This window comes from Pholcus phalangioides, unplaced genomic scaffold (genome assembly GCF_987345545.1).
Source record: "Pholcus phalangioides strain wild (caught in Gottingen) unplaced genomic scaffold, Ppha-v1.0 ptg000039l_1, whole genome shotgun sequence".
NCBI classification, from domain to species: Eukaryota; Metazoa; Arthropoda; class Arachnida; order Araneae; family Pholcidae; genus Pholcus; species Pholcus phalangioides.
The window spans coordinates 28,023,191-28,041,263 of NW_028301625.1; the positions used below are offsets into that span (position 1 = coordinate 28,023,191).

Below are 18,073 nucleotides of genomic sequence, written 5' to 3' on the forward strand. Positions count from 1 at the left end.
TATTTATTCAATGCAAAACTTCAATTATTCAACATAAAAAAATGTCATTTCTATGAACCAAATGTGCGCAGTTTTTGTAGGCAGTGTAGACACTTGAGCGACTTTTTTATTGCTTTGTTTGTGAGAATACAGCAGACATGGGGACCCAAAAGATATTGGTTTCAATTTTTTGAAGGGCAGTCATATGTCCATCAAGAACTTTTCCTCCCAATGTCTTAAGCAATAATGTGTGCCAGCTTATATGGCTCACACACAGATGATCATGACTTTAGATCATTTATAGTAAAACTTTCTTTTGTCATGGTACTTTACCTGCTGTGACTGTTTAAAATACACCATCAAAACAATATTATGCGCTGGCACCAAATGAAGTTTTGACACCAAGGAGGAATTGATTTAGGTGAATGAAAAATTCAGGTAATTCAAATGCAAATACAAGGGCCACAACAGGCAAATTGCCAAACGGAGTGGCTAAAAAAAATATTGATGTCAAATGTAACTAAAATACCCAATATAAAAAAGTATGTCACTAAAAAAAATTATTAATAATATATAATACACTGCCCATAAAAAAGATTATGGTTGTCCTAACTAAGTATGAATAGGATTTCACTATGTCTATCGTACTTCATTTAAAACATATCAATTGTGTTACGATTCACAACCCCTGAAGGTAAGCTATTCCATTTATCGACAACCCTATTTGAAAGAGAAACTCTGTGACACCATAACCCCCAAAGCAGAATGTTTCGCATTGTTCTGCAATGGCTGCTTGGCTGACTGGAAATGTTCTGTTATAAAAATAAAGTAGTGTTTTCAGCACTTTTTCCAAAAACTCTTCAAGACTGTTCTGCAGCAGCACTGATTGTTCTGCGACATACATGATAGATTTTGACATATTTTGCTTTAGGGACTATAACCTTAAATTGTCCCTTATTAAACAATACTGATGTCCCCTTGTTGAAGCAGTTGATTCACTGTGTATTAATAACTCATGTTTCATCCTATCCATCCCTTTGAAAATTTTGCGCACTTCGATAATATCTTCTTGAGATGACGATTTGTTAGATGAATATTTATATGACTGTAACTAATTGTGATGATTATATACATAAATATAATAATATAGTTCATAAGTTAACCTTAATCCTTGATTTCAGGGAAGAAAAAATGTAAGAGAAATATTTCTTCATTGAAAATACTGATCTCTCTCCTAAAGATATTTTTGACCATAAGATATCTTAATGATATATATATATATATATATATTAAAATATAAATTGATTTTCTCATAAAATGTGTCCTATTTAATCTGATTAATTCTATTTTAACCCTTTAAGTTGCATTGACAAGATATCTTTCCTTCATAAAACCTCTTATTTTAGCATTGACAAGCACAGATATTTTGTAAAATTGATTTCCTAATGTTTTTCTTTGCATTATACCAGGGGTCGGCAACTTGCGGCTCGCGAGCCACATGCGGCTCTTTGGATGTGAAGCTGCGGCTCTTTAGTTCCATACGCAAATATTATTTATTTTATCAAAAAAAAAAAACATTTAAAAATCGTTCTGAATCTATTAACGAGGATTAGGCACTGATTCTATCTCTCAGCCACTTGTACTCGCTTTTCACCGCACCCCTCGCCCATGACACGCGTCGTCACTGTCGTCAGTCCATCGGAAGCTCTCGAATGACGCCGTCGTCGGATGTTTCTATGTAGGTTTTAATTCGCTTTCGACGCAAGACAATTTGGCGTCTTCACCAGTGCTTTGGCTGTGACGTATAGTTTGTTGTTTCAAGTAAAAGAGTTAGAAGCGAATTTCTTCTCAAAGTTATGTATGTACATATATATATATAATAATAATAAAAAAACGAAGTAAAGGTAGGTAACATAATAAGTATTATATTTTTAAAATACATATTATACATATTTTTTGATAAAATGTTTTTTGATAAATTATATTTTATTATGCCCATCTTCTCGTACATGGCTCTTTAAAATGTGGCTCTAAAAATTTTGTGGCTCTTTAAAAACTTTGAAATTTTGTAAATTGTAATTTTTGACTCTTCCGACTCAAAAGGTTGCCGACCCCTGCCTTATACTCCTTGGTTTGCACCAGCTTTAAATCAAAAGAAAACCTACTTAATTAAATAAAGTTATATGACATTTTGATGGGGGTTTAGTGATTTTTGCTGTGCTTTTAAAGATTTAAATATCTAACATTGAAACGTTATTGAGAATAGTATTTCCTTTTTTTTCTTCCTAAATCACTGTTGCCTGCAAAGTTTGTTCAGAGTATAGTCAATTCCATCCACAGGGTAATTTTAATCGTTTGTCCGTAGAACTAATTCTCTAACCATTGACTTTACCAATTACAAAAAGTTTTTAGTGGCATGCGCCTTCTTTGAATGACATATATTTTTTTAAGGATCATATACATAAAAAAAATATAAAAAAATAAATTTTTATAGTCCCAGTTTGCTAAAAAACCCAATTAGAAAGTTGTTGCCCTTCTTTTTTGAGGCCAACAGAAAAATTCCATGGTTATAGGCGCAATATTTGCTGAGATATTTTAATTAAAAAAGGAAGAAAAATCGAGAAAAACGGCATAAACGAGAGGAAAATTCATTTTTCCTTAGTTTAGGCTGTTTTACCCAAACTTTTCCATTTTCTGATCCATTTTTTGAATTCAAATATCTCAGAGAATATTGCACTTAGACACTTGGATCTTTTTAGGTTGGCCTCATTAGAGACAAGCCAACAACTAATTGGGTTTTTAGTATACAGGGACTGCAAAAAAAGTTTTTTTTTATTTTTTTTTTTATGTATATGATCCCTGAAAAAAAAATAAGTCATTTAAAGAAACCATGTCATTTGGAAACTTAAAATTGCAAGTATACTTCTTAAGTCAACAGTTACAGAGTTAATCCTACAGACAAACAGTTTGAATCACCCAATATAACAATACTTATCCATTCTCCTTCTATGTAATATTTTACTGTATATTTGTTATTGTGTCATAAAACAATAACATTATACAAAATGAAATTGAAAAAATTGTATTTGTTTTTAATATACATGTCTTTAACTTAAAACAATTCAATCATACTTTTTTCTTTCATAGTATGATTATTAGACTACTTGATTATAAAAATTAAACTTTTGAATTGTGGAAGAAAATGTACAATTACATAAGTAAGTACAGTGGAACCTCTAAGTAACGGTCATCCTTGGTCCAGTATCTTTTTTCACTAATGGGAAGTATTTGTTAATATATAGGGAAATACAACTGCTTGAAAAAAAATGCTAAATGCTGTCAGTGTTATTTTTCCTTATATTTAACAATAGACATCCTTCAAAGAAATGAAATTTAAAACATTTATAGTAGACATCGGAAGTATCTTTATAATGCAAAATGAAACAGATAATGCCACAAAAAAAAAGATAAGCAAAGGGAAAAGATTGATGCTCCTTACAACACTTATAAACAGTTACGAAAAGTTCTCACTCTGGAAATAAGAACAGATATAAGCTCATCAGTATGAACTATGACCTCCTCAGACACTGATGCACATATGGCATCAATTGTGCATGCTGTCCACTAAATTTTTGATGAGCATTTGAGGGGTTTTGTATTGAGGGAGTATGTCTTCAAGTAATATGTCTGCTGGGTGCTGGAAACTGCGGTAGGATCACCGCCCCTCAAGAGGATAAATATGTCAGCCTAGTGAGAAAAGAAAACAAATTCCACTTCTGACCAGATAGTCGCTGACTTTGATAAGGGTACTGGCACTCGCTAACTTACAAGAACCATTTCTCAGCGATTAAATAATTTTGCGTATATGCAAGGAAGTAAGTAAAATGCATCCTGTTATGAGCACATCATCGTTGAAAAAAATTACATTGCTGTAATAAGCATATGTGTTGGGAACAGCAACTGTGGTCCAGAGTTGTGTTCTATAATGAATCACGCTTCAGCATTCACACTGATTCTGGACACCAGCTACTGTAAAGAGAGTAGGGAACTCATTACCATCAGCATAATGTCCAGGAAATTGATCACTATGGCCAAGGAGTAATGGTGTGTTTGAGTATCATTCACAATGGCAGAACTATGCTTCATATCTTTGATGGAAGTATCGCAAAATCAAACCGATATTGCACCAACATTTTCCTGATTCGTGACTGCCTTTTCCGAGGTGCAATTGGTCCAAACTGTTCATGGATGATAATGCCATCCGCATACGACAAATGAAGTATCTGATGACACACTAGCAAGCGAAGCTATTGAGCGCATGCTATGGCCTGCATATCGGCCAAACCTAAATTCCATTGAGCATGTCTGGGATGCACATAGGAGTTCACAGGATTTTCTTGGGGAGAAGGTTCAAGTTCTCTTCTTCTTCTGAAAAGGGCTTTAACGTTTTTACTGTGAGGTCTCAGCGGAGGAAAGGGGGGGGGGTTATAACTTGAACTTCGCCCCTTTACGTATGCCAATCGGGATGCACTCGGCAGACGTATTGCTCAAAGACACATTTCCTCAAACCATACAGAAACTCAAAACCGCCTTGAAGGACAAATGGGTCAAAATCCCTCAAGCATTCCCCAACAATTTTGTGGACAGCATGAACAACTGGTGCCAAATGTCCATCAGTGTCTGAGGAGGTCACACTTAATGCTGACAAAAAAAAAGTCATATCTGTTCTTAATTTCACCGGAGTGAACACTTTTCGTAACTGCTTGCAGTTGCTATAATCAACATATTTTTTTTCTTTTGCTTATCTTTTTTTGCTACATGGAGATATGTTTCATTTTGCATTATAAAGATGATTCAGGATGTCTGTCAAAAGTGTGCCAAGATTCATTTCTTTGAAGGATGTCTATTGGTAGATATGATGAAAAAATATATATATATATATATAACACTGTTCCTTAGCATTTGTCAAGTAGTATACAATGAGGCCCTGTTCCACAGTATTCAAAAATTTCAGTAAACAATGGGTGTTTGCTAACCACTGAGCTATTGAGAAAGAAATTGGATTGAATAAGGAGGTATGCAAGCCGATGCAGAGGAATACAAAAGTTGATGTGAAAGAGTAAAATAGGAAAAACATTGCATTACACATGCCTACTTCAGCATATAAATTGCAGGGAACTGTATTTTTGAGAATGCAGTATTTATTTCATCAATTGTATTCATATTATTTTATTACTATAGTTGTACAAATGGTGATATTGTGTTCTGCCTTTAATTGCACCAATCGATGGGAAAAATTAAAGGAAAATGGAAATAAACCAGGGTTGGCAGGTTTTTGACACATGGCAGTTTTTGATGGTTTAAACCACCACGTCAAAAACCTCAAATATTGCTTTTCAATATAAAAATTCCCATTGGAAATGCACACTTTAATTGCATGTAATGTTTAAAGTGACTATGTTATAGAAAGAATAAATATTTAATATGATCCTAAAATAATTTTCTACTCTCTACAGAATTATTTTGGACAAAATTATATATGGGTTTTTTTTCTTATAAAATATACAATTTGAATAAAGCATAGCATAAACACTGAAGGGAAAACTATGGAATGGTTTTTGGCCTTCCAAAATTTCTTCAACTGCTTATATATGTGCTTTGATATAAACCATCTGCTGTACTCTTTTTACAACAGATAAGTGTTTGAAAAAGTTTATTACATCATATATGTAATGTTGATTTCTGTTATCATTAAATTATCTAGATAATCACTGAGACACTCTTATTGTCTCTCTTATACTCTGTCATTATACTCTTAGTGTTAGTTATACTCTTATTGTGCATTCTCCATCTTGAAATATATCTAGCGATCAAAATACTAAATTGTAGAACTAAAATATCATTTAATCTGGCAATGCTAGCTTGTACATGAAGCTTAAAAAACTCCTGTAACTTTAAAAACAGTTAACTTTTAAACTCCTGTTAACTTTTTACTATCAGGTTAAAAAACTATTTGACAACAAGTTTTTTACTGTTTTAATACTGATTTATAGTTTCTGAAGTCTAAAACCTAACTCTGTGATGCCCCCTACATATTTTGAATAAGCAGCACTATTCCACTTAGCAAATTGAACATTAGTTAAGATAAGCTTAGATAAATAAACCATAAAATTATATTTTATATGTTCTAGACTCTTATGTTGAAAAACTCAAAATTGCAAATTATAATTAATATTTTGTTTTAATTATTGTAATAAATTAGTGTTTAAAAATAAAACATTGTAATATACAAAAAAGTGAGTTTTTCATTATGTTACAATTATATATACCTATTGTGTTCAAAACATTATCAAAAATCATTCATTTAGGTTTTTGACAGTTTTCGACAGTTTTTGACAGTTTAAACCTGTTTTTGACGTTTGTCATGTCAAAAACCCAACCCTGAAATAAATTTCACTGAGCTTAAAAGGGCACTAAGCTATAAGAAAATGCTTAAGAAGTTTCTATTGGGATAATTGTATAAGACATTTAAAAAAGAAAAAAATAATAATTGCAAGCTCAATTTTATAAAATGTTTAAAAGTTTATATTGTTATGAATTATTTGAGATTAAAAAATAGGTATTGAATAGGGAATCATAGTTGTAATGTTAAAGCAAGTTGAAATTTTCAACTGATAAAGCTCTGTGTAACTGTTAATAACTTTTTATTACCTGAAAAATGTTTGCATAATATTTATTAAAGGAAGAAATTTCATGTATATATCAAAATACTACATAAATATCAATAGAAATAATGGGGTTTTTTTTTTCAAGTTTTGCGATAAAATAGTTTACCTTAAACTTGCTGTAAAAGTGTTTTGCTTATATGAAAGTGTAAGTATTTATTGTTATAAATTTCTTTGAAATAAAAGAATGCGTAATTATAGGCAAAACAGTGAAAAAACTTTGTAGTTTGTAGTTTGTGTTTTGTAGTTTGAATATCCTGTCCATTGCACTTACACGCTCAGTGAATTTTTTGCCTATTTCTCTTCAAAAGGGGGGTGTGATACGGTCATGTAGGGATAGCGCGCAGAGTCCCCACTCTAGTTTTCCTATAGCTCAGTGCTGCTAACAGGGAATGTCCATAATGGAGGCTGTACTCTATATTTTAAAATAATTGCAGGCTCACGTTGAAGGTAGTCGTTGTGATCATTGCCGCAGGGGGTTCTATCACCTTTCAGCTGATAATCCAAATGGATGTTCTGAATGTTTTTGCTTTGGCCTCACTGATGAATGCACAGAAAATGACTGGGGTGTAGAAGTTGTAAGTATTAATACTTCTTTTTATGAAATTTATTAATGTCACATTTGAAGTTGATTTCTACATGTATGGTTGTGTACATAAAATAGATATGTAAATGTCATTCTATGAATAAAATTTCTATCAAAAAAAAATTACCTGAATTAAAATGCAACTGCAAAAAGCATACATATTAAATTACAATGTAAATGTACTCATTCCCACATGTAGATGAATTTTATAAACATATGTTATTTTTTTTAAGAAATATAATAATTTTTATCACTAGAAAATCAAAAAATGTGTGAACAAAATATGATCAAACTATTTTGATTTTTTTAAGAAATAATATACTCACATGAAAGAAATGAATGGACTTGCCCCCTCTGTTACATATCTCTTGTACACCCACCTACATTGAAGAATACAGCTGCCAAATTCAACAGAAATAATGTTAAAAATTAAATTGTTTGCAATTGAAGATAACAGTTGTATATTTTTGGCAAATCTCGATCAACCAGAATAGAATGTTAAATATTGAATTTCTCTATAATGAAGGGTGTGATTTTTTTCATTTTATTTCTAGGTAAAAAATTTAGAAGACTGGCTTGTCACAGATCTCGAAGGTAAAAAAATTGTAAAGCCCACTTTGGAAGGAAAAGACCTAGTGATTGCAAATGATGATGTATCACAGTTAGAACATTATTTTTGGCTCGCTCCAGATGCTTTTCTTGGGAAGAAATTGTACTCATATGGAGCCAATCTTAAGTTTTCTGTTAGCTACGTTGTTGCAAGAGGCGATACTTCTGGAACACATACTGAAGGTGCTGATGTCATTATTGAGGCATGTTACATCTTTTCTAGCAGAATAATTATCACTTTTGAGGGGAATCAAAAACAAAAGAATTCCATAATAGAAAAATGCAAAATGAGTAATTTACTTCTTTCACAAAAGTTAAATTTTTTTTTTTCAATGCTTAGTAAATGTATGGCTGCTTTAAATTTTTTACACTTCACTCTAAAATTTTCCATTCTTTGTTACTTTTATTTATTCAAAAAAATCCATGAGACAAGTTTAAAATGTTATATGCAAAGCCTGGATCATATGCAGAAAATGATCACAAAAAAATAGTGTACGTACAGTCCTTAATAACCTTGAAAATTCCTTGAAAAAAATAATTTTCCTAGCGGAACACAAAATAGAAAGTTGAAAATTGGAACAATGCAGAGATCATTCTTAAGAGGGAACCCCCCTATTGTCCCAAGAGAAAAATGTTTCTGATGATGCTTGAGCCAAAATGGCAAGATTAATTATCTGTTCCACATTGTTTCGCAAACAAAGTAGTGGAAATCCGGAAAAATGAAATGCAAATTTAAAAGTCAAGTATCAAACAAAAAAGTGCACAGACTGGTTTGTCCCAGGGTAACCTACGCAAAAACCCTATCATCCTCCCAAAAGTGTCATGTTAACCGATTGATATCGGTAGTTTTTTTTATATTCCTATTTGAAAAATGGTGTCAAGTTCTACAGAAAAATACTTGTAAAGTGGCGAGCTTCTTTATCTCAAGTAGTGCTATCCCCCCATCAAACATGTAGGACAACAGAGAAGGCGTGGTTGGTGGGGTCCATCTGAGTGACAGGTTGGCTACACCCATTAAGTGATCCTGTTCTTTACTAATACACACTTATCTTCAGTACCTGCTATTTGGTATTGGCTAGTTTTTTTTTCTCCCTGTCGTGCTCACAGAAAATATTTAGAAGTTCTTTTTTCCTATTACAGTGTAACCTTGCTAAAATGGCACTCGATACAATGTTATTTTTTCAAGTATTATTTGGAAATGTTTACACTCTAATGTTAATCTGCTGCCTCTCGATATGGCGATAATCTCTCTACAGCAATATTTTTTCTTGGTCCACAGAGTATCATTATATCGAGGTTTCACTGTATATATACTGTACATTTCTCACTCATTTATAGGCAAAAAGAAGCGTTTATTGGCTCCACAATGAATGCATAGCAACAATGTAATGAGGTGTTAGGGATTATGCAACAACATTTTTTTTAAGTATCCAGTGACTAGATTGTCTGAAATTAAATTTTCTATCTTATCATAGATTTAACTGCTTCAACATTTTTCTACAGAATTTTTATATTTGATATGAAGGTTTTTCCGAACAACATTCAGTCTACGTAAAGTTTCACAGCATTATAATACTCGATAATCACACTTCCTTGTAAGTTTTACGTTGCTCTTTCGCAGACGTTGCACGTGACTTATGATTTTGTGGTATCACTAAAGGATCTTAGCACACTTCATCAGAGCAGTTTGATGTAGTTTTCCAATGCATTCTTTTCAGTTTATTCGAATCGCTTTTTTTCCTACAGAAAAAACTGTGCAATTTTTGAAATAACTACAGTATAGGGAATCTATAAGAACCACACACATTATGATAAGGCACAAAAATACGTATGAATAGTGTACCTTGAATTTCCTAGAAAGTTGAAAATAACAGTAGTTGACTTATGAATAAATTTAAAATAAGCAATCAAAATTGGAAAATATCTTCGTTTTTATTCCTGAAATCTATTTATACAACACGAAATGATTTATACTTTGCATATAAAAAACTGACTGATTATAAAATATATCAATTCTATATTTTAAAATGTATATATGGTAGAGGAAGCATTATTATGATGTATTTCATGCATGTCATTAATAATTACGATACATTATCAATGCAAACATTTAGTAGCCTATTTGAGCCTCGTTTCGCTGGGTGGCATGCAACATTGAAATATTAATGATGTTTCAACTTATTTTACTTTATTGAACCATAAAATAAACAGAACAAACTTTTGTGTGCCGATCATGGAATTTTAAATAATATTAACAAATTCATGAAAAACTTTTAATTTTGTTGATTTCCACAAACTTCAAGTACGATGCGCAACTGGAAGATATCAATTGATTTTTAAAAATTTTACATAGTTTTTCTTATTGTTGAAGGAGGCAACTTTTCCACACTAAAGGGATTTGAAAATAAAAAATTAATTTTTTTCTACTCACCCTAGTGTGTATCTCTGTTCTTCTGAAGAGATAGGCTGGTGAATTTTGGATGATGTCTGTTTTGGCTCAACAAGAAAGGGCTGTTAACTTCCATCATTCAGGTTGTTTTCTATTTTCAAAAATTCTTGTTAGTGAGCTCTGATCAGTGGGATTTGAGCATTTCTCGTCCACATTTGTCTTATCTTCATTCTCAGAGCATTTTTAAAAAATGATGGGAATGGCCAAAAGTACTGGAAAATACAGGAAGGTCTTATAAAATATGGGCGATTTTTTTAGTTTTGTGAGTATTCATAATATTTTGTTTGAATCTAACAGGGAAACAACATTAAATTGGGCTACAAGTGGCACATCCCACCTGGTGTAGACTCTTTGATGATTGATGTGCCTCTGAGAGAACAAGACTGGTTTGTCATTGCTCCATCTGGAGAACGTTTAGGTCCTGTGGATCGGGAATCTTTTACATTAGCTATCAACAACATAACAAGATTATTGATTAGAGCAAAATTCCACACAGATCAGATTGTTGGCAAGTAAGTTAATATATATCTCTTCACTAGTACCATTTTTCTGGAAGTCTTTCTAAAATCTAATTAATAGAACCAAAATTTTTTTTATGTGTATGGGAACTGAGCTTATAACACCAAATCAATTCAAATTTGAAGTAAAATATCAGTGAGTTTCCATATTAAATATTTCATTCTATTAAAGATGATAAAAAACTTATTTCAAGCTATAAAGCTGTAACCCAGAAGAATTTTGATTCCAAATGTTACGTCTACATCTGTGGTCGTCATCTTGAATGCAACTAATCAGTCATTGCCATTGAAAATTTTAATTATCACATTCAGGACCAGTCCTTGAATCCAGCAAACTATGCTGCCGCAGAAGGCACAAACTGAAAATGGGCTTTTCAGGGCACTGAAGGGGAGGGACAATTTTTTAAACTAAAATATCATTTGCTTACACTTGAAAAATGTCCAGAACCTGCCCTGATCACATTGCTAAAGGGATGGCATTTGGTTGGTGACATTTTACTAAAACAAAACCCAATTTACAATCTGAGCACAAAACCATGGGTTTCAACTGTGCTGGAGCAACAAGTGTAATATCCCAAATAAAGATTAGCATCCAGGCATTAGATCAAGGGTCTTCAACTCATGGCCCATGAAGCTCTTTGCTTTGACCTGCCGGTAATTTTGGGAACAGTTACTATACAATATTGCAATGTGTGTAAGAAGTTATAGTTTGTTTCAGATTCAGTTTGCTGAAATATTACATTTCATAAAATAAAAATGTTCAGTATGTTGAGATAAAAAAATATATATACGATGCAACACGATACAGTACACGGAGACTGGGGGACATCTATGAGGGAACATTTTGTAAATTTATAGTTTTCTGCTGAGCTTGAAAGTTGCATAAACATCAGTTTTTTTAAGTACGCTTAAATCAAAGACAAGAATAATAGGCTTTCAGAAGGGACTTGTAATCAAGACCTGATGTTGGTATTTACCTTCAAAGGCTGAATATTTATGTACTATTTATGCAATTATTTTTATTGAAAAGTGTGTAGATTTATTTTTATCAATTAGTTTTGATAAGAGCTCTCAAATTCTTGCACAATTCATAGCAGTATAGATCAGATGCAACAGAGCCACCCTTCCCAGATGTGAGACCCCTTTCATGATATGAATAGTTTTCTCTAATTTCTTATACAGCAAAACTTCCCATAATGGTCATGTCCCTGTTTTCAGAAATTTTTCAGGCCTGTGGAGTAGAGCTTTCATGCATAGTATTTCACACTATTATGGCACAAAAGTTTTCAGTGCCAAGGTGGAAGGGGGTATTTTAGCGAGAGATCTCATTGTATAACGTAGGACTCTCTATTAATTTGGATAACCATTGTCTCAGATATGTGTTTCTCAAATTGGGCAATATCGTCCCCTGGGAGGGGGTGATGGAAAGGTACAGGGGCAGTAGAAGCTCAGGGTTTAGTATAGGATCCTTGAGGGGACTTGAGTTCGAGGGTGATGAGAAGAAAAAATTTTTGAAAAGGGGGGGGGGGTAATGGAACGAAAAGTTTGGGAAACTATATCTTAGATAAAGAGCAGTGCCAAATTGTTTTATTTATAGAAAAAAATGATTTAAAAAAAACATGCAGCTTTTGCCTATCTCCCTCTGTGAGAGGGGCTCTGAACACCAGATGAAATATTAAATAAAACGATGAATTCAAACATTTAAATTATTATTTTTTTTTTTTTTTGCAGTTCCCATGACCTTCAAATCAACCAAGTTGAACCAACACTGGCTGTAGTGAATAGTATCTGCTATAGCTGGTTTTGGTTGCATGGCCCCCACAAGGGTGGGGCTGACAGGACTCTAGCCTGGGACTCCGGAAAATTCTCATCATTTTTTGCTTCTCCATGCTATAAATTAACCATAGAAAGGCCCGTGAAAAGTCTGACGGGGAGGCCCACAAAAGATCCTAGCCTAGTGGCTTTGCTCCAGGATGTGGGGCCATGGTTGGTTGAACTGAATGAGAGTAGATAAGTCAAGAAGGTCAATAAGTCATAACATCATGTCAAAAATGAACAGCTATTGTCATCATGCATAATATTATTTAAGAAAATAACGAGTTATATTTGATTTTATATACGACTTCATATGATTTTTGAGATCAGAAAATCATACTTAGGAAAATGCATTGGCATGATATGTTTGTGTCTTTTTTATCTATGAATTTGTTTTAAGATACACCCCCTGAGACAAAGACGAGCAGTAAAAAAAAGATGAGTTTGAGTGAAAAGAACATTCTTTTAATCTCTCACATGAAAGGTTTTAGGGTTGCTTTGTTAGGTGCACATGCAGCATAACAATAGCAGAGAAGGAATGTGGTGTTTCTTTTTCTTCCATTCAACTCCCAACATAATATTATGTCAGAAACACTGGATGGGATAAATATATATAAAATATATACTCTATATATGTGTTAATCAACAACTCAAGTGTGTGTGTGCTTCAAGTGATTTTTTATATTTTATTCTTTTTTAATAAATACTCACATCAAAAGAAAATGAAGAAAGTACAGTGCTTATTTTTGACTCACGCCAAGCGGTGCATGGTGCTACTTATTGGATGGGCAATAACCATAACACGGCCGAATTGGATAATGTATTCAAGTTTACTTTCCAATGGCATGATATCCATGAACAAAAAAGCATATATCAAGTTATTCATGCTGAGTTTTTATGAAAAGTGGACCAATTTGTACTTTTTATATGACGTTCATTCCTTGAAATAAGGGATATCATATAAAAAAATATGAGTCTTAAGCTTTATTGAATGCAAGTATTACAGAGGATTCCAAATTACCTAAGATGGAATTGTGGCGATTGTTCGTAAATTATCATTAAAGAAAACTCTCACAAAATATAAAACGTATGAACTTATCAGAAATTAGTAGCTATATTTGATATTTACTTACTTTGTTTGTCAAGAAAGTGTAAAATGAAGAGGAGCTTTTTTCTGTTTTGTTGGTAATCTTGCGTTTATAACCGAATGTAATTTTGTAATACTGTATGCAATTCACAAAAATTTGGGTTCTGCCAAGCTCCACATTTTCTCCCTTTTTTTCAGAAAAACGTCACATCAGGAGAGCTGTCCTTAGGACCAAATCACCGCCTACCATTCTGCACCCTGATTTCTTTATATTCCAATTAGTGACGGATGTTGTTCTGGACTGACCAGCTTCATCCCATTTTGGTTCCCAAACAATTAAAAAAAATCATGTTGTAATCGAATTCATCCATTTAATTTATAGCCACTTAACACTTTCTATCCCCCAGACGGTCAACCATCAGGGGTAGCTTAAGCGAGGGTTCTAGGGGTGCGGTGCACCCGGGCGGCAGGTTGTAAGGGGTGGCAGTGTAGACTTTACTTGAGACCCTAAAATATAACACACACAAAATTCACAAGACATCAGGCTTTTGAGTCGACAATGGAAACGTTGAGAAAATAGACAGGGGCCTGTAATACCAGAAACAAGAATGTAAGCTATTTGGGCGGCTTGAAACTAAATCCTTGCCCGTGTGAGACTTTTTGTGTCTCCTATGTATTGCCCCCCCCTCCATAGCCCCTACGTCCTGCATCAGGGCCCCTAGGCTGAAATCTTTCATAGGGCACCTTCTAGTTAATTTATAGAGTGAAAAAAGAAAAGTTATAAGGATTTAGTCCCATGTCTCAAGTTGGAGCCCTGTCGCTCCCCCCTCCATTAGAAGGTCATGCCCTCACAATTTATTCAAGCAATTCGTAACAAAATTTTTTTTTCGTCTTTTCATTTCGGATTTAGCATCACTCTTGAGTGATGTGGCCACAATGGGTCACATGGACAAGTGCCGCCCCTGTACTCTATTACAAGGGGCATGTGTGCATTTTGGCTCCCTTACCCATGGTACCTACAAGAGCCCGGGGCAATTCTCATAATGTTTTGGCTTTTTCACGCTATAAATTAACTATAGAAGGGGCCGTGAAAAATTTGACTGGGGGGGGGGCGCAAAAGATCCCAGCCTAAGGGGCCCATGCCCTCACTCAGAATTTGTTCCACAATAGTGAAATGAAAGCAAAGGAAAAATTTGGCTTCTCACTTGTCCGGCTCCTGGAATACTAGAAACACCTTTGGAAAAAATTTCCTAATAAAAATTACCCTGTTGGATATCATCTTTACAGGATAAGTGATGATGGCTCACTAAGTGCTCTTTCAAGGATTAAGTTATCTGGTACAATTGTATCAAATTCACTTGTGTTCACCCATTTCATTAGGAACCCCCATTTTATAAAACATAAACCCCCTAGGGTAGGGATTTTCAAACTTTTTCCACACAGAGCACCCTTTCCCCTATTCAATGCTTATCCGTGAGCTCCACTGGCTCCCCAGAGCTGTTTAACAAAGAATATTTTCAAGGAGGTGCACAGTTTGAGGACCCCTGCCCTAGGGGATCATGACCCACAGTTTGGGAACCGCTGATGTAAGAAAACAGTCCAACATGGTTCATTTTGTCGAATGAGAAAAGTCACCAAAAAGTCCCCAAATTTTACTTTCGGTATACGGTAGACACCCTGAAGAAGTCAATCAAGCTGTGGATCAGCAAAAGAAAAAGAATTCTATTGATTCCTTAAAGGGAATCAAAACTACTTCTATAAAAAGCTCTCACAAAAAACACATCCTAGAAAAATATCCATTCCTACCTCATCCATATGAAATTCAACTCAACACAATTTTTTATTACACAATCATTTCACAGAATCAATTAACCACTTAAAGTGAGGGACACATGTACTTCATGAATTCCACATGATTCATGATATATCATTGTATACAAAATTTATTTTTCTTCTTCTCTTCCTTTTTTTATTTTTTATTTTGCCAGACTGCATGATGTTGGAATGGAAACAGCTTCAAAAACATCCAAAAGCTTCAAAAAACTGAAGTCTGTGGAGAAATGTTTCTGTCCACCTGGATATGATGGCCTCTCTTGTGAAGTAAATCAGTTCAAACAGATACTTTTATAAACATATAAACATGAATACCTCACATTGTTTCTTTGAAAAAAAGAATATGACCTTAATGTCTATATGACAGTTAAATATTTTTAAAATTATGTTAACATTATTTTTTAAAATTAATTACATTTTATATAACAATGATGATGAAATTTCATTTAATGATGTGTTAATTTCTATATTATATTATCAAAAATGATGTTTAAGAAGCAGGAGCCTGCTATAAAAAATTTAGTAATTGTTTTTCTAGAGCTGGAACATCAATCATTCATCAGTGCAATTATTCTTTATTATAATTTGATTTCACCAAAAATTATAAAGAATAACTTATTAAATTTTATGTAAATTTTGTTCACTGCTGTCCATCCAAAATGCAAAACCATGAAAGAAGCATCCAATAGGTTTGAATTTCCCACCATGCATAGACTTTGATAGGACATGCAAATGATTACCACTAAAAAGGAAGAAGAGACGACTGGTTCTGAGCGCTGGAATTGAGTTTTCTTGCTGTTCCTTTGCATGGGAACTTCACTATGCTTTGTCATAACATATGACAGTCATTTGAGCACATTTCTGAGTTCAATGGAGGAATAATTGTTGGTTGTAGAAATTGCAGATTATCCTTCCAAGAAATTGGTGCTTATGTGGGACGAAATAATGCCACAGTTATGAGATTATGGAGTCAATGGGTGCAGGTTGGATGGATCGATCAACTTTTATGTTTAGACCAGCCACCTCACCAGTGCTGTCTTAATGCATGGCCTGGGGCCTCACAAAATGCCTTGTAACAGCACTTATTGCCCAGCCATGCTGGCCACACAAGATATTGATTTCTTCATATTCTGTAAGTCGAACGGGACTGTGATTGCAATTAATGCATGCAACCCTTGTACATTATGCTGCTTGCAAAGGTTTCTAACAGCTGGCCGATGCAAGGATATATATAACGAATATCAAGATATTTGTTGCCTCTGTAGTCTGGTGGTCTAGGGTGTTCACCCAGAAAGTGAAAGGACGTGGGTTCGATTCCCCACAGGGGCAGTTGAATTTTCTCTCTTTGCAAAATATATCTCTTCGCATCAGCCAGCTGTTAAAAACCTTTGTATGGATAGCAAAGAATGACATCATCCTCAAATTATGCTACTTGTCCAACAATAAGCACCTGAGTAACATACTTGTCTACCACAGTGAAGGTTTTTGTCAGGTCCCATGTTCGATCCAGGGGAAGAATATAAGTATATAAGTAACAAAGCATTTTCCCCAACAAACTTGAGGCAACCACCAATAGATGTCGCCTTCATTTCCAACCCAACTCATTAACAGCAGTTTGAATATAGCAATATGACCGGAGTTGGTGTGTGGTGAAGTAGTTGTAGTACTTGTCCCATAAATTTGACTTTGATATCTCTTGTCCTTCATGGTGTTGCATTCTGGATGGCCAACAGTGTACAACAAGAGGGTATAGAAAACCAATTATTGCAATTATATAAATTGTGTATGTATGTGTCAATTATATTGTATGTCATTAGAAATACAGAACAAATGATTCAAAATGGAAATAACACACCCAAAAAAGCATTTTTAAAAATTTGCGCTGTGAAAAAAATAAAATGCTGAAGTGACTAGAGAACTAAAAATACAATATTGTTGCCCCAGGGTTTATTACAACAAATTTTATTCAGAGAAAGTTTTTGATCTTGTTTATCTCTTCTGTGCAGCAATGCAACCTTCTGTATATGGATTACAATATATTATGCTCACTAAGAACAGATGATAGTGCATTGGAAATGGAGAATATCATCTGCTTGGCATGGCCTGCATATTTCCCTGGACCTCAATTTTATTGAACTTGTTCATGATGTTCTCTGTAGACATGCAACACAAAGAGAACATGCAACATAACAGAAGTGTTTGCCCAAAACTTTTCCATTAAACACTTCTGGGCAGTCCTACTCAGAACATATATATTCACATCCAAAACATAGCATTCAAAAGTTATAAATTCTAATTTAGAATAAGTACTACCCTGCGCATTGATGAGAGGTTTGTCTGCTAAAGTTCATTTGTTTCATGAAACATTATTAGAACACCTTCATCGTGAGGTAGAACAGCATTGTGAGATAGGACAGCATCTCTCTAGACATCTGGAACTTTTCTGTCCATGGTAATTTATGTAAAAAATAC

At 33.8% G+C, this 18,073-nt stretch overlaps 1 protein-coding gene across 2 annotated transcripts in view; it reads left to right on the forward strand.

Annotated features, from left to right (window-relative positions):
- Nucleotides 1–18,073, forward strand: part of LOC149065787 (laminin subunit alpha-1-like) — a 438,052-nt gene that overhangs the window by 109,588 nt on the left and 310,391 nt on the right. For both annotated transcript variants that reach the window (XM_089253835.1, XM_089253836.1), the window contains 4 exons: nucleotides 7,142–7,282; nucleotides 7,845–8,102; nucleotides 10,646–10,860; nucleotides 15,757–15,868. In XM_089253835.1, the coding sequence (XP_089109961.1) occupies nucleotides 7,142–7,282; nucleotides 7,845–8,102; nucleotides 10,646–10,860; nucleotides 15,757–15,868 (726 nt within the window). The remainder of the gene's footprint in view (nucleotides 1–7,141; nucleotides 7,283–7,844; nucleotides 8,103–10,645; nucleotides 10,861–15,756; nucleotides 15,869–18,073) is intronic.